The following is a 24289-nucleotide window of genomic DNA, read 5'->3' as shown; positions in this document are numbered from 1 at the left end:
TCTCCCTGTTTCTGAGATAATGTACTTTAAAGATTTTGACGAAAATCCCAAGTGAGAAATCATGACAGGACCGCCGTCTTTGGCGACCTGTATCTCGGCTTAGGAATGTTTTTGGCCTAAATAAAAAAAAAAAAGCATTTTTCAATTTTTTATGAATTTTAACATATGTTAAATTCCAAAAAATTTGGAGATCGTCATGTTACGCCCTTTGTTGAATTGAGATGGATTCTACCACACTTTACTTTTTATCATAGTGTCACAAAACTAGGGGGCGTCACTTGTTGAATTTCAAAAAAATATTTCCCATATAAATAAGGACCATCCTAATATATATATATATGTGTGTGTGTGTGTGTGTGTGTGTGATAAAAATACGAACATAAAAGTAGTAGGACACAAATTAAAAATCAAAAGCAATAAACAAATTTTTTAACCTAAAATTGTACAAAGCAGCTATAAATTGAGTAAATAAAGCATATAAGTACAGTCCAGCCTCTTTTGTATGGACTAATTGGGAACACTGGCAATACGGGTGATAGAAAATCTAGATAATCCAGGTAGTATGGGTAATAAGCAAAGCAAATACTTCAATAAGCAGACTTGCCATTTATTACACAAAACCCTGCATTTTAAGAAAAAGTGCATAGAGCAGTTTAAAAGACATTTAAAAAATAGCAAACAATTTTTTTCACATTTTTCATTAAAGAATTGTTTTATTGTCTTCTGGTTTAAACACTTGTGTCATTTGAATAAAGCACTGGTCAATCTAAAGCTTTATCATTATAATTCAGATACAGTGGTGTTTGCTGGATTTTCATAATTTATTTTGCAATTTATGCCTGAGTTGTGCATTTTAATCAAGATAAAAAACAAATTTTGGTGTACTTATAGTTACATTCTTGTTATCATAATTTAAAATTTGCTATAGAAATAATTTTTATTTAAATCTTCATTTTTTCCCGAATAATTCGTACATTTGGAGAAACGAGGGCCAGATAAACTAGTTGCTATTATAGTTGTTAAAAAAAATAAAGGAAAAAATTAGTATTTTAAAAGAGCAATCAGACAAAATAATAAATTTAAATTGTAAAAGAATACATAATTTCTTAAATGCAGAATTACAGCCACAAATTTAAAAAAAAAATGAGATAGCTGCTTGTGACATAAATTTAAACCTCTATATCTTGAAACCTGTCTTCTCGAATTTTTTTTTGCTCCCTCGACATCCAAGATTGAGAGGGTCCACTTTGCACAATGTGCGTATATATACATATTTATACTTAATGTACGTTGGTGTGCATGGTGCAGTCATACAACTTGGAATCTAAATGGTGTTAAGTGTTTAAATAATTACTAAGGTAGTAAGATCAATATAAGTTGATAATTAATGTTCTGTCAGTTATATGTCATTATTAATAATATTTCTGTTTTTAATCTAAACCTTTGAAATGAAAAATTGGTGTAATGTTAACAATGATTTGGGGGGTTATAATATAGTTTTTTTAAGATGGTATTAAATGAGAATTCAGAAATTTTATTTGATTAATCTATGCAGGATATTTAGGTGTTATTTTTAAGTTGATTGTGCTGCATTAAAAAGAAATTTGAATATATTTCTAAGCAAACTAGATATTAACTTTACAAAATTTCTCTCAAACTTTTTTTTATTAATTGTAATTTTGAATTGAAGCCGGATATAAATTTTAGTTTGACTGTTCCCAAATATACAAATTTCTGAATTTATGGTCAGTACGTTCCTATTTGGCTGTTAAAAAATTGATTGAAACTAGTTTCACCTGGCCCAGAAGATATTGCTGGTCTTCACATTAGCATTTACATATATAATCATTATTTATTTTTTTTAGTGTGTGCAAATTGTTTGAATTCTTTCTTTTAATTTCCTTCCACAGGAGCTTAAATCAAAATATGGTGCAAGTTTAAACACAAGAATTCTCAATAATTTGATACTCCTGGCAAAACATTCTAAAACAGATGCTGAAGCTGCTTTAAATGATTTTATTGAAATTTTAACCGATGACAGATATGTATGTATTAGTTTTTTGCCTATTTTACACATTTAATTTATGTTTACAGCTAGTATTGAGACTGATCAGTTTGCATTCATACATTGTGCAATGTTTACTATTTACAGTATTTTTTAAAGATCTTTATAAATATGTAAATACTTTTGACTTTTGAACGAAGTAACTTCCTGTTGTAAGTTTTTATTTGCTAGCATATTTTTTGCAGTTTTCACTTTACAATTGTATTTGCATATCATTCTTAGAAGGGTGGATCAATTGAAAACAGGACTGTTGTCTTAATTCTTTTTATGTGTATGTGTGAGTAATAAAAACTATGTGGAGGTAAAGCAGGATTGAAGGAAAAGAATCCCTATTGAGAATTTTGTAGATATATTCTATTGAGATAGTTGATCATTGTGCAACCACATTGTATGAACTTGAAGTTGATTAGCAGTATCATTAGACAGGCAATCAGTCTGTGTCTGGTTTGAAACTGAAAAAGAGTAGCATATTGTTATTCTATTTTGGGTGCAGAAGGTATTGAAGTTCATGAAGTGCATCAGGGAGTAAGAACTATGGAATATGCTCTCTGTCACTTGTAGGCAGAACTAGCACAAGTGTTAGTGCAAGAGACAGGAATTATCAAAAGATGATCCATGACCAAGTCAAATTTACTTTGTTGTCACAAATACTTTAGTGAATGGAACTTGCCTTATTATCCTTCTTTAGTTGGAACCAGACTCAGAGTTTTTGCTTGTTGTTTTAGAGGGAGACACTGAGCCAACCTGCAGCTTGCAATGCATGGTTGTGTGCTCTTACCAAGAACTATTCCTTTCTTCTATATTATTTCTCTTCTTTCACCTCCTTTTCTACACAATTTTGTGACACTCAATTTTGACTACTGTTCCATTTTATATCCATCTACTCTAGTAGTTTCCTGCTCTGGTGTTAATATTTCAACAAATTTTCATTGAATTCAAAACTATTACACACATCCCATCAAATGAAAAAACCTTTTTTGAACCCAATATAACTGTACTTGCATATTTAAGAAAGTTTCCTTACTGGGTCCTTATCCTAAGGGAGACATTTAGAAACTTTCATGTTCCTAATGGAGACTATTAGTGCCTGTGTCCTTATCTTAAAAGCAGACATTTGGAGATTCTCCTTATTTGTTCATGTACTTGATGCTTATTATAATAGAACTGTGAGAATTTTTTTATCTGGTTTAAATTTTTAAGGACAATTTATCCTAAAGGATATTTTTGGAGACTGTGTCTGAATCTTAATGTAATTGATCCTTGAATGTTTATGTTAAGATAAGGGCAGTCTTTGGAATTCTGTTTGATTAAGAACCTAGCTAATAATAGTCTCAATTTTAATAATGGATTATTTGAAGGGCACCCTACTAAAACAATAAAAAAATAACATTTGGGCAGACTACACAATTGTGTATAAGAACAAAGAGCTAAGCCTTATTATAAAACTAATTGAGTGTAAGAAAATCAGTCTGTAGTTCTTGTACAAAAATCAAGATTTAGGTCTTTGAGGTTGAATAGTATGATTAGAAAGTTGAAGGAATAATTTATACCGAGCAACTTATGTAGTTACTAAATTTCCATGAATACACCTTTATTACAAATAATCAATCATTAATGACATGACTTTCAAATGTTGTTCAAAGGGTTACTAGGCTATTCGTTATTATAAAATCACTATAGTCCTTTTAGACCTCTTTTTTTTTCAAACAAACTATATAGCCACTAAGTTTAGCCACTTAATGTCAAATAATATTTGTGCTGTTAAAACTGCAGGAACAAGTGATTCAATGGAAAGAAAAAAGTAGTATCTTGTGCCACACAGGAAAGACAAAACCTTTTATGTCCCTGGGTAATAAAATTAACCGATTAAAGTTGTTAGTATTTTTAAACATGTTTGCTGATGTTTTTCTTTTTTTGAAGTACTACTATGTATTGTTCATTTTTTCCCTTACAAAATTACTGTAATTAGGGAGATTTCATTGGATCAACTCAACTTCTTTATAAATATCAATGACTCTATAATATCTCCAAAGCATATTTTGTTTAGTCTAGTTATTTTAGTATCAGTTCTTTGTGGCTTTTTCTGCCATTAGATTGCATGATTGCTCAGAGAGATGGGGAAAAAAAATCATCCTTTTAAATTACAGATAGAAAATTCAGTCTCCTTTCAATTGAGAAAATATATAAATGAAAACCATGCTTTGTAATTTAAAAAGTAGAAGTTTTTTTTTTAAATGATATTAAAAGGTGTATTTTTAACTTATGATCTTTTTTACTTTGTGACTTTGTGGTACCTTTGTAAAAAATACAGAATATAAACATTCATTAAAATCTACAAGGTTTTATGCTGTCTAAAAACACATTAACATGGTTCTACCTTATGATTGTGATTGTACATTTGCACTTTCTTGCAAGTTTAAGTACATAAAGTTTTTATTGTTCATGTAGTTAAACACCTCTGTTTTAGTTGTTTTCCTCTTTCTATTTTCCATATATATATCTATATATATGCACAGTGAACCGCAGTGCGCTACTTTAGTGGTCAACTTATAGAGGTTTAATTATATTATAAGATTTAATTTTCTGCCTGAAAATAGCAGTCAACTTAGAGAGGTGGTCAACTTTACAAGTTTTACTGTATATATATATATATATATATATATATATATATGTATATGTAGTTTTTATGTGGTTATATATATATATATATATATACATATACAGGGTGTTTCAAAATTATCTTTACAACTTCAAAACTTCGAAAATAAACAAGTTATTCATATTCCGCCTTTTGCATGTGTTACTGCAACTCATAAGGTTTTTTTTAGTACACTTCAGCATGCGCACCAGTGGTGGCCCTAAGCACTTCCAGTCTATAATCAATTTCAAGATAGGTATGCTGCAACATGTCACCTGTGATTGTGCTAAAATCTTGTGTGATGTGTCCTTTCAAGTCATCAATGTCATTAACTGGTGTCCAGTAAACAATGTTTTTTAAATAACCCCACAAGAAGAAGTCGAGGGATGTTATGTCCGGAGACCTTGATGGTCATGGAATTTGGCCACCCCATCCAATCCATCAGTTGGGAAAAGTTTCGTTGAGGTGTTCCAGGTCTCCTATCAACCAGTGTGTTGGTGCACCATCCTGTTGGAAGTAAACAATCGGCTGTAATTCTTCCAAATGAGGAAGAACAAAGTTTTGAAGCATATCCAGGTACACGCAGCCATTAACTGTGGTTTCTATGAAGAAAAAAGGACCAATGATTTTGTTGTGCATAACTCAATACCACACATTAACCTTTGGGCTGTCTCCTTCAAGCTCGACTACTGCATGTGGGAATGTTTGCCATATTCACTCCACATTTTCTGGACTTGAAAAAAAGCTTTATTAGTAGCAGTAATATATGCAAAAGACAGAATGTAAATATATTGTTTATGTTCGAAGTTATGAATTTTTGAAGTTGTAAAGATAATTTTGAAACAATATATATATATATATATATATATATATATATGTATATATGTATATATATATGTATATATGTATATATGTATATATATATGTATATATATGTATATATATATGTATATGTATATATATATATGTATATGTATATATATATATGTATATATATGTATATATATATATGTATATATATATATATATATATATATATATATATATATATATATATATATATATATATATATATATATATATATATATAACATGAGATACATTTTAAGAACATATTTTAAATATAAATTCAAAGACATTGAAAAAAAAAGAAAGAAAGATTAAATACTAAATTGTAGCTTAGGGACCGGGTCCTCCCCTTGAGAAAGTGTTGGTTCCTGGGTCACCTTTTTTCATTTTGGTGTTCTTGCTTTTCGCATCTTCAATTTTATTTAGCTTGTTATATATATATATATATATATATATATTTTTTTTTTTTTTTTTTTTAATACATAAATATGTACAAAGTAACAAAAATATCAAACCCAAAGCTTCAAGATGTGCAAAAGCAGCAACTATTTAAGCAAGTGAATAGCTTATAAAAGATTTTTAAGGTTTAAATAAAATACATAACGGTAGCACAAAAATTAAAGGGAGAAGAGAAAATTAAATAATAAATGGAGCCAGTACTCATTAACAGTGGAAACTTCATCTGTGGTTGAAAAACCAAAAATATTTTAAAATAAACTAAGAGAGGAATATATACGTTCCGAATATTTACAGAACATCACAACACACACCAGGATATATGCACCACCTGCTACAATACAAGCAAATAAATGGTAACTTTTCCCTAAAATTGAGCTGGGGGGTTTGTCTATACCACTAGAAACCAGATGACTACAATAATGGTACTCTGCTAGACCCATTACCAGTGCATGCAAAAATAAACATTATCTTATCTTATTTTCTCAGTAGACAAATCAAATTCAGGCCCATATAAAAAAAGGGTTAATGGGTTAAATTTTTACATGGAAAGCAGGACAATGGGTCATTGTTTTAAGCTATTCAAAGCTCAGGCTAACCTGGAATTAATAAAATTCATTTCTTTAGCAGGGTCATGGGTACTTGGTACAGCTTACTGGAAGCAGCGGTAATGAACAAGGGGGTAGATAGCTTTAAAAGGGCCATTGATCTTTATTGGGGACTTATAAACTGACTAGGACCAGCCTAGCTGGGCCCAGAGCCTGTTGCTGGTCGTTACATTTGTATTTATATTTTCAAAGTTCCTTGGTCAAAAATAATGTGTTTATTTTTACTAATATTTGCTTCATCTTATTTCTTTTTTCCCCTCTCTCTCTTTAGAAAGATCATGCTGGGGCTATACTTGGATCTGCAATGGCTTATTTGGTTCTGAAGCAGACTCCCCGTGCTCGCAATCAACTTAAAAGGATCGCAAAAACTGTGTGGAACTTTAATGTACAATAGCTTTTATCAAATCAATAGAAAAATTTTCAGTTTCATGCATTCAAAAAGAAATGTTATAATTCTGGTCCTTGTTTTTTAGGATGCAGAATACTTAGAAAAAGCTTGGCTGCTGTTAGCGGACATTTATATAAAGGTAAAATGGTATTTTGCCGTGATTCTTAAAGTATTTGCTCATGGAATGCTTTTAAAACCCAATCTACAAAGAAATAGCGGTTCTAGGAAAGAAGGCACACCTAATCTCGGGTTAAATAGAACAGAATGTCATACTTGCTTTAGTTGTTTTGCAGTTGAATAAGTCCAGATGTGCCAGATCAAATCGCCTGGTTGCAATATCAACATTTTTTACATTCACTTCACCTGATGCTCGTAACTACATGTACAATTTTTAAGAAGTACTAGCATAAATAATTTTCAATTTATTTATTTTTTGCATGTAGGTAAGAACCAGGACAGAGTTGGACTGATTTTGGGGTGAAGGAGTTGTAGTTGGCATCTTCACGCAATGTCCACAACTCTGGCAGTAATTGCAGAGTCGGAGGCTCTAAAGTTCAGAGTCGGAACCAATGTCCGCCATTTTGTCTCCGACTCTACTGCCCTGGTAAAAGCTTCTTTGAAAAAGGTCATGTGATTTTTTAAATTAACAAAACTAGCTGAAGTGCTGATTTAATAGAACAAAGTTTTCTTATGCATGTATAATTTTGTAGCTAGCTTAAATGAGGTGAATCTTACATATTGTATTATCCTCGCCGTATGAAAAAATTGAGGTGAATTTTATATATACACGTTGTATTATCTTCACCATATGAAAAAATCCCTTGAATAACATTAATGAAACAATAAGATTCCTAATGAAGATCCAAGTTTCAGAATGCATTGAGAGTTTGGCATTTCCAACGAATATGTCTGAAATACTGTAGGTGAAAACGGTTGCTTACTAATGAATTTAATCAGGGGGTTTCTTCACAGGCAGTATTTTGAATTTTAACAACGTGTTGTAGAAATGGTTATGATTTTTGGAAATGATTGTAATTTTATTACTACTAAATCATGTATTTTTTTTTCCACTGGTACTATAGCCTTTCTTTGCCCAAGACCGTGTCTCCAAGTTTTTCATCATGTATTAGTTTGTCTAATTTTGTATTGATGGTGTTTTTAAAAATTTCTTTTTATCTATTTAATAAGTATTTGCAATTAATAATTAATTTATTTATTTGTCACTATTACATTAGGCTGGAAAGCTTCAATCTGCTTCTGAAATGCTAGATAAAGTTTTATCGTATAATAAAGTAAGTATAATTTTCTTTATCTATGCTATAGCCACTAATACTCTTACAGAAACAGTTTAAAGTATAAGATTTAGGCTACATAAACATATCTGATTCAGTGGAATGGATATTATAATTTGCGTTACTAAACTTTTCTTTCTTTCATTTTATTTCAAAATTAAAAATGCAAATGTTGTCTTTTTGTGTGAGAAGTTGCTATTGATTCTCTTAATAATAAATTCAATGTTTGCATGTAAATCTAATGCTTCAAATAAAATACTGTGACATAATCACTTGTTAATAACTTTATAGCTAGAATGAAATGAGATAATGAGAGGCTTAACAGACCAGTCTCTGGGATCAAAGGTCTTTTGTACTTCGCTTGAAGGAAAACATGAAAAAATACCAGCAGTAAAAATAAAATTCAATAAGCACCTAATGGCAATCTTATGAATCTCTCAAGGTTTGATTTTCTGACAATGGTTTGATTACCAAGTAATCTTGAAACTTCAATACAATAACAACTTGCAACATGCTAGAACAGGCCCAGATCTATAAATTTTGAGCCCCCCTGCAAAAACTCAACAGGGCCCTTAACTGGCTACTGGTTTTCTATGCCACTAAAGACTAAAGATTGCAAGCCCTTCAGTTCCAATGCCTCCTCGTGAAGGGAGGGGCATGGGAGAACAGATCTCATGCAGTCCGCGGGTATGTAGATCCAGGTCTGTACTTGAGCTAAAGACTGACTCGCAACTAGTGAGACTCAACATTTAAATGCACATAGAATATTTCAGAAGCATCTATTTAGATTTTCAAAGGGATTTCTAGAGCAATCATTGGACAAAGTGTAAAAAAGTCAGAATTAAAATTCCAAACCAAGCATTGTAACATCTCGGCCAGGATTCGATCCAGACTGTGATTGGATTTGGATCCAGCATGTTGCCATCCAAGCCGCTGTGGGTATCTGTGTGGCAATATTAGTACTGACAAGACACTAGTTTCCAATTCCCACACAAGAAAATAATTTTATCGTTCTCGTCGCCTGCAATAAGTTCAACATAGTGTACTATCTCAGTGAGCACACAAAGTGCAGAACGAAATTATAGGTGTAAATCTGGCGAAATAAATAAAATTAAAATAAAAAGGTTAACACATATGTTAAATATTGAAATTCAAGGCATTAAATAATATTTTATTATGATTCTGTTGATGAAATGTAGGCCGGAATACATTTGCACTTGATCTTTGAGTGTCAAGAAACTAACAGTAAAGAGAAAAATTGCAAAGAATCATAGTTATCAAAATCCATAAAAAGAGACTAAGGGAATCCAAAATATCTTCATACTAACTTTAAAACCATCTATATTGACACTTAAAATATGGTGCAATCATTTTATTTTACGGCACCACCACAGCAGCAAGCACGGCTGTTGTACAACTTGGAAATGAATGTAAAAGATTATAAGTAGTTAAGTAATATTTAAGAAAAATTTGGTAGGCAAAACTGCAATGTTTAGCATGCAGCAATTCTAAAGATGTGTATTTTGGTTCATGCCATTTTCCTTTAAATTCATCTAGTTTCATCAATGTTTTTTAGTCATTCGATGAAAATGTAAAATGAAAATCCTTGAAACTGTGTGTGTATGTGAACTACAGCTGTAACTGATAAAATATGAAGTACTTAACCTCCCACATAGTCCTCATTAAAATAGCTAATCTTTGATTCATTAGGTATAATACTAAAAATAGAAATTAACTATACATCAAACACAACTTTAAATTTATTTCTAAAACATTTAATTGTTTATTCAATTGATTATACCAGCAGGGACTCAAATTTCAGGTCGAGGTCAGTGTTGCAGCTGAAATTTCTCAGAACCCTCACTTGAAAACTGTCTGCGAGAGTAAGTCAAGAATAAAGAAGAGTCTCCACTCAAAAATCAAAAATTTGAATTTCTAAATTTAGCTCCTGATTAGAGGGTAGGAGAATGGTATGCACCTCATCTAGCTATGAGACACCAAAACATTTTAGTTTAAGTAAATAATACACATTACTAAATACACAAACAACTAACTCCTGCTCAAAACCTAGACATATTTCATTCTTTATTGATTTTCAACTTTTTTGCAGTCATGCACCAAAGCATATGATTTCTATGGATATATTGCTGAAAAGGATCAAAATTATTTGGATGCAGTTAAAAACTATGAAAAAGCATGGCTTCTAACCAGTAAATCAAATCCAGTAATTGGTGAGTTTTAAATTTATAGACTACATTATTTTGTTTGTTACCGAAGATCCTTCTACTTTCAAAACTAAATGCTTACTATCAATCTCTTGTTATGTGCCAAAGAACTTCGTTATTGTTAAGGAGAAAAATATATGCAGTTGATTTGTTACTGTAAAAATAGATTGAAAGGAATGTATTTTTAATGGGAATAAATAATTTGTTACATTTTCATCAATGTAGTGAAATTATGGTTTGCTATAAAGGTATTAAATATTTGAGGCTTTTAACCTTACTGATTCTTGTTCTTGTCACTTTATGCCAGTAGCTGACACATAATTATAATGCTGCTGAATAACGTGCTGCTTGAAACGCAACTGGTTAAAAAGGAAAATGTAGTTCAAAAGCATGTGCATCCTTCCATGTGAAAACTATGAAAAACATTAGACCTTAGTCATGTCAAACAACTGTAATAAAATTCATGGGATCTACTGTACCTGGTTTTTGACAGGAAAAAAAAAACAGTTGTAGATATATTTGTCCATTAGTTTTTGGTTGAGTGCCCCTCCAAAAGCTCGAGAAATGAGAAAAACTGAAGTTCTGGTTCTTAAAAAGAATATTTTTTTTTCTCAACTTGTATGAGAGCTAGAGTTTTTCACTGGGTATTATTTTAAAGCTCTTTAAATAAGATTTAAAATGGTATGTCATTTGGAAGGTTATGTAAAACTAATATTTCAAGGTCATAAAAAGCATTTGATACTTTCAAAGGAAAAAAATGATAAAATAAACGTTGTGCATATTGTGGTATAAAATTTCAGAATAAAATTATAAAAAGTTCTTTCTAAAAAGTAATAACAAAACTGATTTACAGATTATTTTTAAGTATTATAATTTTTTTCCTCCATGTAATTGAAAATATGATTAGCAGTAACTGAATTCACTACTGCAGATGAATAAAAATTCAGACCAGGATTGTAATTGGCTCATAATGAAAAAAATGGCTTTTCACTGTCTGGCCATTTTACTTACTGAAGTTAAGTAGTTTATAGACATTAGTATCTTCTGAAGATATTTACAGAAATATTGTATAGAGCAAAACTCCTAATACCATGTCGTTACAAAGTTTACTTCTTTTGAGTGATTATGACCCCTTACTATTCTTTTTTTTTTCCTGGGGACTACTTTTAAAATAACTATTCACAGGTACATTAAGAAAGTTCTCAAAGTTCAGGTATTAAAAGGAACATGAAGTTCCACGTGAATAAAAATTTTTCCTTCATTGCTTGATTTTCCTCAGTGGTGTCTAAAACCCACTTTTACCATCATTTTCCAACGTAACTGCAGAGAAAAGTTATGCAATTAACTACTTATTCTTTCAAAGTTTAATATTCTCTTTAAAAAAACTTTTAGCTATAAATAATTTGATAATTGCTCAAATTTGTGAAAAAATATAAATGAATTAGTTAAAAAACAAATAAAATAAGTTAATTTAGCATAGCACATATGAAAACAACTTCAAACTTTCAAAATACTTGAAACATCTTAAGGATGCAAAAGCATTGAAATCTTTATCAGGAAAATCAAGAATATTAGGAAAACTACAAAATCTGTTTTTACCTAAAATAAAAACGAAAGGTGATGAAATGTTTTTGTAAAATAATGCCACCTCCTAAACTTATGATTTATGGAAAGAGTGGCCTATTTTGTGCCGAACATTGCAAAGTTTATGACACTAATCCCTAACCATATATCCAAGTGAAAAAAGTGTTTTATAAAACAGAGCTCAACCACACCTAACATGAATGTCTTGGAAACTGCTCAAGCATAATCAAATGATGCCTGAGATTTTCAAACATGTATTAGAAGCTAAGGCCTCAACAAAGTAGCTATAGGAGACCAATCGGGACTACTGTAACTTGATCATCTACTGTTTATCTACACTTTAATAATTCATTCTGATATCTTACATTATTCTTTTCAGTGTTGGCTTGTTCTAGTGTGAATCCTTAATGTGATGAAAATCATGATATTTGCCAACTTATAACCAAGCATATATATTTTTCTCTTACTTTTTGAACTTGATTTTCACTAGCATTTTTACAAATTCATGAATTTAATAGAGAATTATACATTGTACGTGTTATAGATATTACTTTATAAAGCACTAAAAGTCTGTGTATGAATGTTATGTTAATATATATATATATATGCTAATTTGACAATGTTTATAAGTATTTCCAATTTCTAAAATGCCTCTACTATTAGTTATTATATAGCACTTTTTAAAATATTTTAATTCTATCCTTCTTTTTAGGTTACAAGTTAGCTTATAATAATATGAAAGCTAAGCGTTATGCAGAATCAATTGAAGTTTGTCAATTGGTATGTATTACTAGTTTTATTTCCTTTTGTACCCTTGTACATATTGTATAAGGCTGTATAAAATATAAAAATAAACTGCTTTATTTTAAATTTTTATTTTAATATTTGTTTTGTGCTATTTATTTTCAGGTTTTAGCAAAGTATCCAAACTATCCAAAAATTAAAAAAGAGATTTTAGATAGAAGTCGGACATGCTTACGCTCTTAATGCATCAAGTGGAAAACTTTTGATAGATTTCAAAAAGCTTATATTGAACACTTATGGCTGTAAAAATTTTGTTTTGTGAAATTTATTTTTTGAAAAATATTTTATTAAAACTTAAAAAACACTTTATTAATTAGTATTTATTTCATGGCAAGAGGTTTACTTTAGTGCTTATTACTAGCCTGTGCTGTCCAATTTTTCCAATTCTAAGATAATTGAAACAAAATGACATGATTAAATTGCTAAACTAGTTGGCAACTAGAGATAACACCAAGAATTCCTATTGCAAAAAATTTCCCAAAACTGCTAGTTTTGCAGGAATCATATTTGAAAGGATACTATATAATGTGCTAGTAAGGATTCTTTACATTTTTTAAAAAATAGCAATTAACTTTGTTAATCATTGATAAGAATAACTTGTTTTGAGAAATTAAAAAAAAAAAGACATAGTCCTTTTGTAATTGAATGCCAAAACATGGACTGTAAAGATAATGGCAGTGTTACAAAAATGGAAATCATTATGAACTTGTCAAAGCTAACTATTCATTTGCATGTACTGTACAACATTGCTATAAAAGATAAATTCGAAAATGCAAAATATATGTTGTAGGTCAACGTTTTCTTATCATTGTAATATTTTTTCGATGCTGCAAGAGTTATTATGCAAATCAGTGTTTATCTGGACTGTGAACTTTTGATAGGAATGTGAAATTGTTTTCTTTTCATGTAGTTATGTTATGCGTTATGTACAAAATGCGGCAGCTCTTAGAATGTGCCAGGGCTGAAAAAGTCAGTTATGTTCACAATTTCTCTGAATATTTTTCCTCCTGTTATAACTAAATTTTTTAATATTTTGCATATTTTTATCTGGCTTTTAAATTATTTAAAAACCATTTAAAGTAAAAGTCATTATACTTATACAGTTGGCTCTCTATTTAACGACTTTATTTAAAGACTGTCCCGGTTTATTTCACTGTCCCGGTTGCTCCACTGTAATTTTAAAAGCATTCTATTTAAGGATGCATTCAACTTAAGGACGATTTTTAGTGGTCCCTTGAAAGTTGTTAAATAGAAAGTTGTTAATGAAAGACTAAAATTTACAATTTCTCGAATTGAAAGTAACTTTAAATCAAAAACAAAAGATGGTGCTTATATTTAAACCTTTTCCTGTATTATTAGAAAAAATCTGATATAATATTTAAAGATTACTAGGTGGATTTTTCTCTGTTTTATTGCAAAACAATAACTCAACTAAATTACCCAAAAATTTGTACAAGGTTAAATTTAAATGTGTGTTTGAAATCTGAAAAAAAAGGGGGGGGGGTGTTATTTGAAATTTTAAAGTTGATGCTGGTTTTATATTTAGGGCACCTTAATAAAATTTGAAAATTGAGCCTTTGTACTCTACATCTAAATTAATGTATTTCATCTGTATCTCACTAGATAGCATTCAAATAGGGAGTGTTCCCTTTTTTTTTCAAGACTATACATATGAATCTCTATCTTTCACATATGTGTAAGCAAGTGGTTCACATAATATTTTTAGAGGAAGGCGAAGGAACAGCAATTATATATGGTTTTACTTTGAGGTTTCTTTTTTTCCTGATCTAAAAAGAATAAATAATATTGCTTTTCAAATTGACCATAGTATAATTTTCATTAACTAAAGAATAGTTTGTAAAAGTATATTATAGATCAGCGTTTCTCAACCTTTCTCCACCCGTGAACCGACAAGAGCTGTTGCAAAAAAATTTGCGTACCGGTAATGTTTTTTTGTTTGTTTCTTATTCTCTTCTTTCTTTCTTTTTTGAAAAAAGCTTTTGCTTGCCATTAAAAACATATGAATATTTTCTTGATTTAAAGAGCTTATACAAAAAATATTTAAATGTGAAGAATAAGATAAGTATTTTTTGTAATAACAATATATAAATAGCTGAACATTGCTGAAAAATTATAAAATCCAACCAAAGTTAAGCAGAAAACTCACAATATTGTATAGAATATTATCATTACTATTATGGTGTTTTCTTTTCTTTCTTTCTTTCTTTCTTTTTTTGAGTAAAGAAATTTTTTAATGTGAGCAAGCAAAAATCTCTATTGACCGGTCAAATTTTTCTGCAAACCGGTTCTGGTGCGCAGGACCACCTGTTGAGAATCACTGCTATAGATGATATGCAATATACAAAATTTCAATCATTTTACGATGTGCAAAATCCTATTATTCTCAAGTTGTATGAGCTTTAATTAAAATATATTAGAAATTAAGTCAATGCAAAGAATAGAATTTATTGTGATTTTTATGAATCATGCACCTGAATATGGACATTTAGCTGGATACTGGCACCATCCAGTCTATTTTCTTCAGGGCATTCTTACATATGAAAAAGGACTGGATTGGTTTCTGTGGACATATTACACCACGCCTTCCATTTTTCTGCTTTCTCTAAGAAATCAACATTTTTTCAGTTTTTAACCTGTATTTAGTGGAAGTCTTTATTCTTAATCATCTGGTCATGGGTTAGTGGAGGCATTACTGTTGGCTGGCTGTTTTGTGTGTTTTCTTCCTTTTCATTATCAGATTTATTGGCGAAATTTGATCGGACTAAACTATCCGATAACACTATTATCTTCCCATCATGTAGTTCTCTCTTCATCTCTTGGCTGAGCTGTAGATTCATATCATGGTTAGGAAATGGTTTTGTTTCTGAGGATGGTAAGAGATCTGTTGAGTGAAGAGAATTGTTTTTATGATGCCAGTGCGGGGATGGATGGGGACCATGTCCATGCCTTGAGTAATAAACTGGAAAATGTGGTTTCCCAAGATTCTGATTCTGAAATCTGTTTTGATGTGCATTGACGTTGTTTTGACCGGGAAAAGTGAGTAATTCCTTATGATATGGGCCATCATTAAAATAATTTGCTCCATCAAATGCATAACTTCTCATTATGTCTGGGTGATTTCCTCTTTGTAAATTTTGAATGGCATCTTTTATTGTAATGGGATGATTCATATGTGCACTTAGCTGTGGTTCTCTCATCTGCATATATTGTGGACCCACTGGATGTTTAGTGGGGTTATTAAAATGCATGTTTGCAGTAGCATTACTTCTGAATTCAGGCACTGCTTGATGGTAATGAGTATTTGTTTGCGCTGTTGGCCGCCAAAGTGCAGGCTTCCCATCCGATATTAGTCTGTCTTCTACTAGGCTATTGAACCTGGAATGTTGTTGCTTTCCATTTTCATGTACTTTAGGCATCTCAAAGGGGTTAAATTTTTGATTAACGTTTTTGTCATGATAAAGGTTTAATTGAGGATCCAAGAAGCCTAAAATAAGGAAATTAAGCTATTAGTTACATTTTTATTAGAAAGTGAATTTTTACAGAAAAAATTTGCAGCAATTGTGCATTTTAAACACAATTTTGATACCACTACCTAAGTGCTGATGATTGTTATATTTACTATTTAAGCACAGACTGATTGGAATCATTTGAACAACTAATACAGTGAAATCCGCTTAATGGCACCACCGGTTAATCGGACCAGCTGCTTATTCAGAACAAATCTTGAAGAACCAAAACAAATTCCATTACACACACCTAATATTATTTGCTTATTGGGACAAATAATCCATTTAAATCGGACCAAGGAAAATGAGAACAAATTGGATAAAAATTTAAAATCACACGTTTGAAGCTTGTTTCAAGTGTGTCAATGAAATTAATAATTAGTGCAATGAAATTAATCATGATTCTTTGTAACTTTAATTAAATTCAGCAGTATTTGCAGCAAGAAAAAAAATCGTTGACAAAAATTTCATCGCATGGCCCCACTGTTTCAGCAGAGATAAAAAGTTCAGTTAAATTTCAAATTTCTTCAGTCAGCACGTTCAAAAATATGTAATTTTTTTAAAAACAAAAATGTTTAATAGTAAAATACGTAATTTACATTTCATTGGAATTTTTAATGACTGCTTAGTACTTTTTATCGCTTTTTTTTCCACTCCCCCATTTTTAGCTACTTCTGGTTATTGAATTGATGCTAACTGGAAGGAGTAACTAAAAACCGGATCAATCTGAACACGTTGTTAAACGAGTGTGAAAAGATTATTCGCTTTATTAAATTTTTTTTTTATGGAAAAATTTTGTAAACAGCAATTTTTCTTATTTATTTGCTCACCATACATATGGGGCTCACAATAATCATAGAGGCATTTAAATGTTTTTTTATAGCATGTTCAGTTTAGCTACACAGGTTCTGTTCACTGTATCAGACCAGATGGTTATTAGGACCAAAATGATCCCATTCTAATATGGTCCTATTAACCAGCATCCACTGTACTTCTAATATGTTGGACAATGATGAAGGGACAGAAGTAAAAACAAAAACTAAGTTTATTAAATTTTTAAAAAATTTTAATACAAACAAATTAATTGAATCCTAGGTTATAAAAAGCTATTACTAGTAGCTAGCAAGTTGGCTGACAGGCATTGGCATTTTGGCAGGCAAAAGAGCTAATACTGAACAGCGATAGTCAATAAGCCGACATGAGGAGTCGGGAAAGAAATCTGAAAGATTATCTAAGACTGATTCTAACCTTTTTGAGCCCATTGCCTCCATACAAAGGTTGGCTAACGCCTCTCCTCCCTCCCCCCTTTTCCTTGAAAAAAAACATATGTTGACTCTACTGAACAATATTTTGGAAGATATAAATACCTATTTTTGTTTGAAGTAAAATGTATATAAAAAAAGCAATTTTATTCAAAAATAATTATAAAGAAATTAATCAAAATGCCTTTTTTAATGCTGTTTTTCTCTTTTCTTTTCTAAAAAGAACTGGCAGGTATTTGAAGGAAAATACTTCACTAAGATCATTGACAAACTTTTAAAAACAGAAATACATTTTTTATGAAAATATTTATTGATTTATTTATTTTTTTCTTGAACTGGAACCTGGGAAAATTAAAAGCACTAACACTAAAAATTGAAATTTTGAAAAAGAAACTTGGCGGTGAAAGATGAAAAACTTCCTTAAGGTTCAGCTGAGGTGTGAGGAGAAAGTTTCTGAACTTCAATTTGTTTCTTTTAAATGTTGTCTGAACTCTGAACCTATACGTTTATATAATGTATATAGTTATATTTATACCAATATCCAGTTGAAAATGTATAATCTTCATGTACAAGTTCAATTTGAATATTGACTCGCTTTTTATTATTATTATGTTATCTTTCAAATGCTCTTTGCTCCACCGATCGCCCCTCAAAAGCTCATCACCTCACCCCTGTCGGAGCCAAATCGCCCCAGGCTAGGAATCACTGATCTAAGACAATTCCATCTCTTAAATATCCCGCCTTCGTTAGCAGACATGTCAAGTAGCTTCTAGCGACCAATGAAGAAATAGCAAGTGGTGGAAATGCTTCCCTGCTTGTCTAATGGCAGGAGTTAATACTGTCATACCTTCTTTTCGAACACCATGTTTACCTTAGTACTAGCACACATTTATTACTCGAGTAGAGTGTAGACTCTGTAGACCAACAATATACTTAACTCAAAGAATAAGTACCTAAAAGTGAAGTAAAACAACTATGGGAGTAGTAACATTCAATTACTGAGCTTATTTACTTTTAACATTAGTTGATGCTTTTCTTGTTAATGTGGAGAACGAATTAGTGGCAAATTAATGTCCGTCAATTTTAACATAGTCACTTTTTTTTAGAGATACACACTAGTTTTATGTCTCAGCTGATAGTTCCCCACTGAGTAAAAAAACAATCAAAAATCAATATAAAAGTATTAAAATGATTGCTTCTACTTAAGCTTTAGTGTTATAAATAAAAAGTAAGGGTATATAAGTACGAAAGCATAAAATCTTTAAACTAAAAGCCACATATGTTCTATTTGACTATTTATATAAATGAAGCCTTTCAAGTACATATCCAGCACGAAATGGAAGAAGGAAGGGGAGGTCGCATGCGTTTGTGTACGGTAAAAAGGTTTTAAGTAATTATTTGTAATTAAAAATAATATCTCAATTATATTTCCAACGAGACTGTCTTCCGGAAAAATAAAAGTTTGTAAGCTTCCCGCGGGCCTGACAAAATCTGTTCACGGGCCGTAGGTTGGGGAGCCCTGTTCTAGAGCAACCTTTTTTGACAAGCTTTTCATCCGCGGATAAGCACAGTGCTGCCAATGCAATGCTCTAATCTTTTCTCTACTATTAAAATTTATGTGAATCTATCTCTTTGTGTGAAGACTCATCTCTCCGAGAACCACTAGGAGTCGAGAGTCAACCGAGGTACCAATTAATTCGAAATATTACAAGGAACTTATTCCGCCCAATCTCAATTGAAGCTCCTGAAGTACACCAACCCATCGTAGGTGGTTTGCTCAAGCCGTCATAGGAGGCAAGGTCCTAGGTGGTTGCTGTAAGCAGCTAATCTAGCCACCCTAGAGGCTAGTTCTGGTATTAAAGCAACACAAGAAAGCAAGATTATTGCACATTCTTTTGATTTGGAGGCATATTCATTGCAAACAAAGGAATTCTTTGCAACATACTTGTCGCTTTCAAAATGAAATTATTTTAGCTATTTATTTGCATATGGATTTAGTAGTACAATACCCCCTGTTAGCAAAATTTCAAGTATATACAGTGAAACCTGTGTAAGTTGACTACTTTCGGTTCACTACTTTGGTGGTCAACTTAAAGAGGTTGATTTATATGATACATGTCTAATTCTGTACTTGAAAAAGGCGGTCAACTTAGACATGTAGTCAACTTTACTGGTTTTACTGCACAGTGGCTCTCAAAAGTGTTCGTACACCTACGACTTTCAATGAAATAGGACCCTATCCATTGGTTAGAATTAATGTTTCTGAGTAGGTATTTAATTATAAGATCTATGATCACTTTTCAACAAAACTACATGAAAGTTTTTTTAAAAAATATTAAAGCTTAATTTCTAAAAAATCAAAAAGTGCCGGAAATTTTATCTTTCAAAAGTCTTCGTACACTTTAAAAAATGTCTATATATTATTGAATAATCTAACTTTTTTAAAAGTTATTATTTAGTAGAATATCATGCAATATCAACAACACCTTTTAAATGTCTGAGAATAGATTTCATTCTTTTTTTTTTTTTTTTTTTGCATATTTTCTGAGTAAGTGTTCAACCACACTTTGAGTCTTACTGTTTCTAACTCTATTTCCGTTTCAAAGCTGCATTTTTGTTATCTAGCCTCCAGATATCTCTAAATATGTTAAGTTCAAATCTGGAGATTGAAGGGGTATTTTCCAAACTTTTGGACAATTTTTGAGGCACCAGACTGAAACGTTGAAAACCGTGTACTTCTTATCGTTATTTTGATAAAGAACAAAGTTGTTTCCGATAACCAAATTTTTGGCTACAAGTTTGAAATTGGTTTTTAAAATATTTAAATGAACAGCATGATTCATTAACTCATCGAAAAATTCCAAACTACCAAGTCCTGATGCTGATATGCACCCTCACACAAGAACAACTTCACCGTCCTGATTAACTGGTCCAACTAAGTTCTTAAGATTAAGTTCCTAATTTTTTCTTCTATTTACAATTATACAACAATTTAACCAAAAATGTTGAATTCATTTTCATCTGTAAGTAAGACGTAATTCCAAAACGTTTTGAGCTTATTTATCATTGATTTTGCGACGAAAAGCGTAAGCTTTCTGTTTTTCGCCTGGCTAAGAAAATTTCTGCAGGAAGTGGTCCCATTTAATCCAGCTAATCAGAGAACATGGCGAATAATTTTAGGCGAAAATTAAATGTAAAAATTTTCATTTAACACTGCAGAAACTTTTACAGCACTCAAATGTGTATTTTTCATAAAATTTTTAACTGTAAAACTCCTATCACGCTTTGTCAACTTTGCTGGTTGACCTTTTCTTACCTTGTTTTCGGTCCTATTCTTTTCTTTAAAGCATTTTATCAAGCACTTTACTATAGAATGGAATAAATTAACTAATTTAGAGACATTTCAAATGCATTTACCTCTACTGTGAGGAAAAAATTCAAATTTCGAATGTTTGTGGTTTTTTACGAATACCAGCCATTTTAAAGTCATAAGCACAATATTAAGGAATAAATAAATAAATAATTAAAGCCAAATGACTTTTAAGGGTCAACATTATGCAAAATTAATTAAAAAATTGACACATTATTATTTTAATCATGAATTTATTCGAAAATATTTGAGTGTACGATGACTTTTGTGGTGTATTATTTCTCTGTCTCTTCGTTTTTTTACCCATTTCAAAAAGAAGATCCGTCAATATTTTGAAAAAACTACGGGGTTTTATTTAGAATGACATAGGAAAGATGTGAAAAAATATTGGACTCCATATTCGAACTCAGTTACGGGTCGTGTTATTTTGGTTTTACTAAAAAATTTCAAAGTGTACGAACACTTTTGGGAGCCACTTTATGTATAGGGAGAGATAGATAGAATCCTTAAGCACACACTATCTACAGAACTGAAATTTTGTCGAAACCCAGTAAGTGGAACCAGAGCCATGACCCTCTGGGTACTGGTAGTTTAATTTTTATCACCTTGGTATATTGTTTACCACAACTTTATGAGTTCTCAGTTGTATAGCATCAGGGAAGGATTAAAATATAAATATTTTCATGCGGGTCAGTAGATAAACACTCACAGCCAACTGAATATTTATAGATTATTGTTTTGTTCAAAAACTAATTATTTACTTTAACTTTCTCTTACCATTGAATTTAAAATCAAAGCTCGGCAAAAGTCTCATGATTTCTTCCTTTGTTCCACCCAATTGTTGAAGTTCTGCCATCTGTAAAAGAAACAAATCCAAATGAATAACGTATGATCCGCTAAAAAATGTTAGTTTGCTCTGACTGAAAATGCTAATTTTGAAACCTTGATTAATACATCTCTATCTTTTATGTTTCTGATCAGGAAACTATACGATTGTGTAATTAGTACAATAGTTTCATTTTTTACCCTCAATTAGTAGCCTTTGAAAGAGCATAGTAAAACATGTTTTTGGATGCATAAATTATTTTTCATCATGTCCTCGTTATTGAAATAAAAGGTCTTACATTCTGCCGAAATTTTGACAAAAGTTACCAAATTTAGTGAGTTTCGGTGAGTAATAGGAGACATCTTTCACATGCTTTGCAGGAGGATGTCTTACCACGTGCAGACGGTGAAATCGTCGGCAAGAAACTGGTATCTTCACATTCTCTCCCAAGTCTTTAGATTTGGCGCTTTTCTTAAATTTTTGGCAGACTTTAAGGCCTTATATCTCGATAACGGGGGCACAAAGGCAAATACTTTGTGTCTTAAAATGTTTCGATAGCTACACACATTTCAACCTTTTTCCATTGTACAATATTCATGTGTTTCCTGGTTAAATGCACCCAAATTTGGAGCTTAATTAGCATTCTAGTTTCTATACTTGCTAATGCTAAGACTGTCTCAGTTATTTGAAACTGAAGGAAAAAGTTTTAAAAAACGATTTAAACAAATGTACAGATTTGCGAATAACTGTCATTAATCTGACTTATTGAACAGTGACATTCATTGAAACACGATTCTGTTACTTCAAGTTGGGAATTCTATAAAACTGAAAATGCCAGGGGTCAGAGTTATCCTAACTTTCCTGAAACTTCTATTCTCTTTTTTTTTTTTAAACTTTTCTAGAATTTTGAACAATTTTCCTAAAGATCCTAAAATGTTCATTATTTTCTGACACCTTTTTCAGAAAAAAAGAAACTTCAAATCACCAGGGAACCACACAAATAGTATAATAACGAAAAGAAAAATCAAATAGCATCTGGAGATTGACGCATATATTATATGTTCTCTTGTTCCCTTTGTTGAGACTTAAAGTCTGCCAAAATTTAAGAAAAAATGCCAAATTTGAAGACTTGGCAAGAAATGCCACAAGACTTCAAAAACTGCATGTGGCAAGAAGTTTTAATATTGAAACTTTGAACAACCGCAACCCTATGATAGGACCACTTTTGCTTGGGCAACCCTAAACCATTGGTTTTGTAATATTTTTACCTACATTTTTTTAAAAATATAACTTATGTGGAAGCTTGATAAGGGTAAATTACTCATTTTTCGGGCCCCTTTTAGCCCTTGACAACCCTGGTTATGGACCGAAAAAGGTAGGCAACCTTACTTTAATGTTCTCTTCACTTATGACAATGATTTTATAAAACTTGATGAGGGTAAATTACTTATTTTTGGGCATTTTTTAGCCTTTGGCAACCCTTAGGGGCCGGAAAAGGGTAGGCAACCTTACTTTAGCGTTTTATTTACAGCTTTTACTCTTCATTTATGACAACATTTTTCGGAAACTTGATGAGGGGTAAATTATCACCCTCATTGAAAACCTTTTATCCCCTGAGAACTCTGATTAGGGACCCGAAAAAGTTAAGCAACCTTACTTAGGCATTTTATTTCTATTTTTTACTCTTCGTTTGTGATAACGATTTTCGGAAACTCGATGAAAATAAATTACTTATTTTTAGGCACCTTTCAATCTCCATAAACCCCGATTAGTTCATGTGAGAGAGGTAAATATTCTTATTTTCACGTTTTACTTACAACTTTTACTCTTCATCTATGGTAACAGTTTTAGGAAACTCGAGGAGGGTAGGTCAAGCCTAGTGGGATCTCGTCCTATTAAGTTAAATGTGTGTATTTATCATCATTCAGTTGATCATTGTTGAAAAAAAAATTTTTTTTTGGAAGTGGGAAAAGCCGTGGATAATCGAGAGTTTGGGGAGGAGTGAAACAACAGCAATTTATTTTCTGTTTGGATGTTTCCAGCGTGGTAAAACTTTAGAAAAGTCAAGTCGACATGCTGTGAAAAACATTAAAGAAACAAGGTTGCTTTCAACTATCACGTAAGAAAAGTAACTGTGTCATCACAATTATGCACTGAATTAAATTTAATTACAACTAACCTTATGATGCAAATAATAATAAAATAAGTTTGAATACCCTGCATCAACAAAATAAAGACATTTAATTTGAATTCTATCTTTTATATAGCTGTATCATATCACATTATTTCCATTTCGTACTTAGTCTACTTAAATTATTTATTTTTATTGGTTCATTACAATATGCAAAATGTATTAATATTCAACCACATTTCGAAATTTCAACATGCCTGGAAA

The 24289-nt window shown here is 31.1% G+C and overlaps 2 protein-coding genes across 3 annotated transcripts in view; one reads left to right on the top strand and one right to left on the bottom strand.

The window, feature by feature from the left end:
- The window catches only part of LOC129231175 (tetratricopeptide repeat protein 21B-like), a 97835-nt gene extending 84629 nt beyond the window's left edge, over positions 1–13206 (top strand). The window contains exons 31-37 of the mRNA XM_054865422.1: positions 1911–2045; positions 6888–7001; positions 7090–7143; positions 8240–8296; positions 10407–10527; positions 12818–12885; positions 13015–13206. Coding sequence (XP_054721397.1) covers positions 1911–2045; positions 6888–7001; positions 7090–7143; positions 8240–8296; positions 10407–10527; positions 12818–12885; positions 13015–13092 — 627 coding nt within the window. The 3' untranslated portion in view covers positions 13093–13206. The remainder of the gene's footprint in view (positions 1–1910; positions 2046–6887; positions 7002–7089; positions 7144–8239; positions 8297–10406; positions 10528–12817; positions 12886–13014) is intronic.
- A 2148-nt stretch (positions 13207–15354) lies between these two features.
- LOC129231525 (uncharacterized) overlaps positions 15355–24289 on the bottom strand; it is a 40953-nt gene continuing 32018 nt past the window's right edge. For both annotated transcript variants that reach the window (XM_054865863.1, XM_054865864.1), the window contains 2 exons: positions 21846–21924; positions 15355–16414 (listed from right to left, as the gene is read on the bottom strand). In XM_054865863.1, the coding sequence (XP_054721838.1) occupies positions 15570–16414; positions 21846–21924 (924 nt within the window). In that variant the 3' untranslated portion in view covers positions 15355–15569. The remainder of the gene's footprint in view (positions 16415–21845; positions 21925–24289) is intronic.

The sequence above is a fragment of the Uloborus diversus genome, chromosome 10 (genome assembly GCF_026930045.1).
Source record: "Uloborus diversus isolate 005 chromosome 10, Udiv.v.3.1, whole genome shotgun sequence".
In the NCBI taxonomy this organism is placed as follows: Eukaryota; Metazoa; Arthropoda; class Arachnida; order Araneae; family Uloboridae; genus Uloborus; species Uloborus diversus.
Note: the sequence above shows the minus strand (reverse complement) of the source record. Positions and strands in the feature narration are given on the sequence as shown.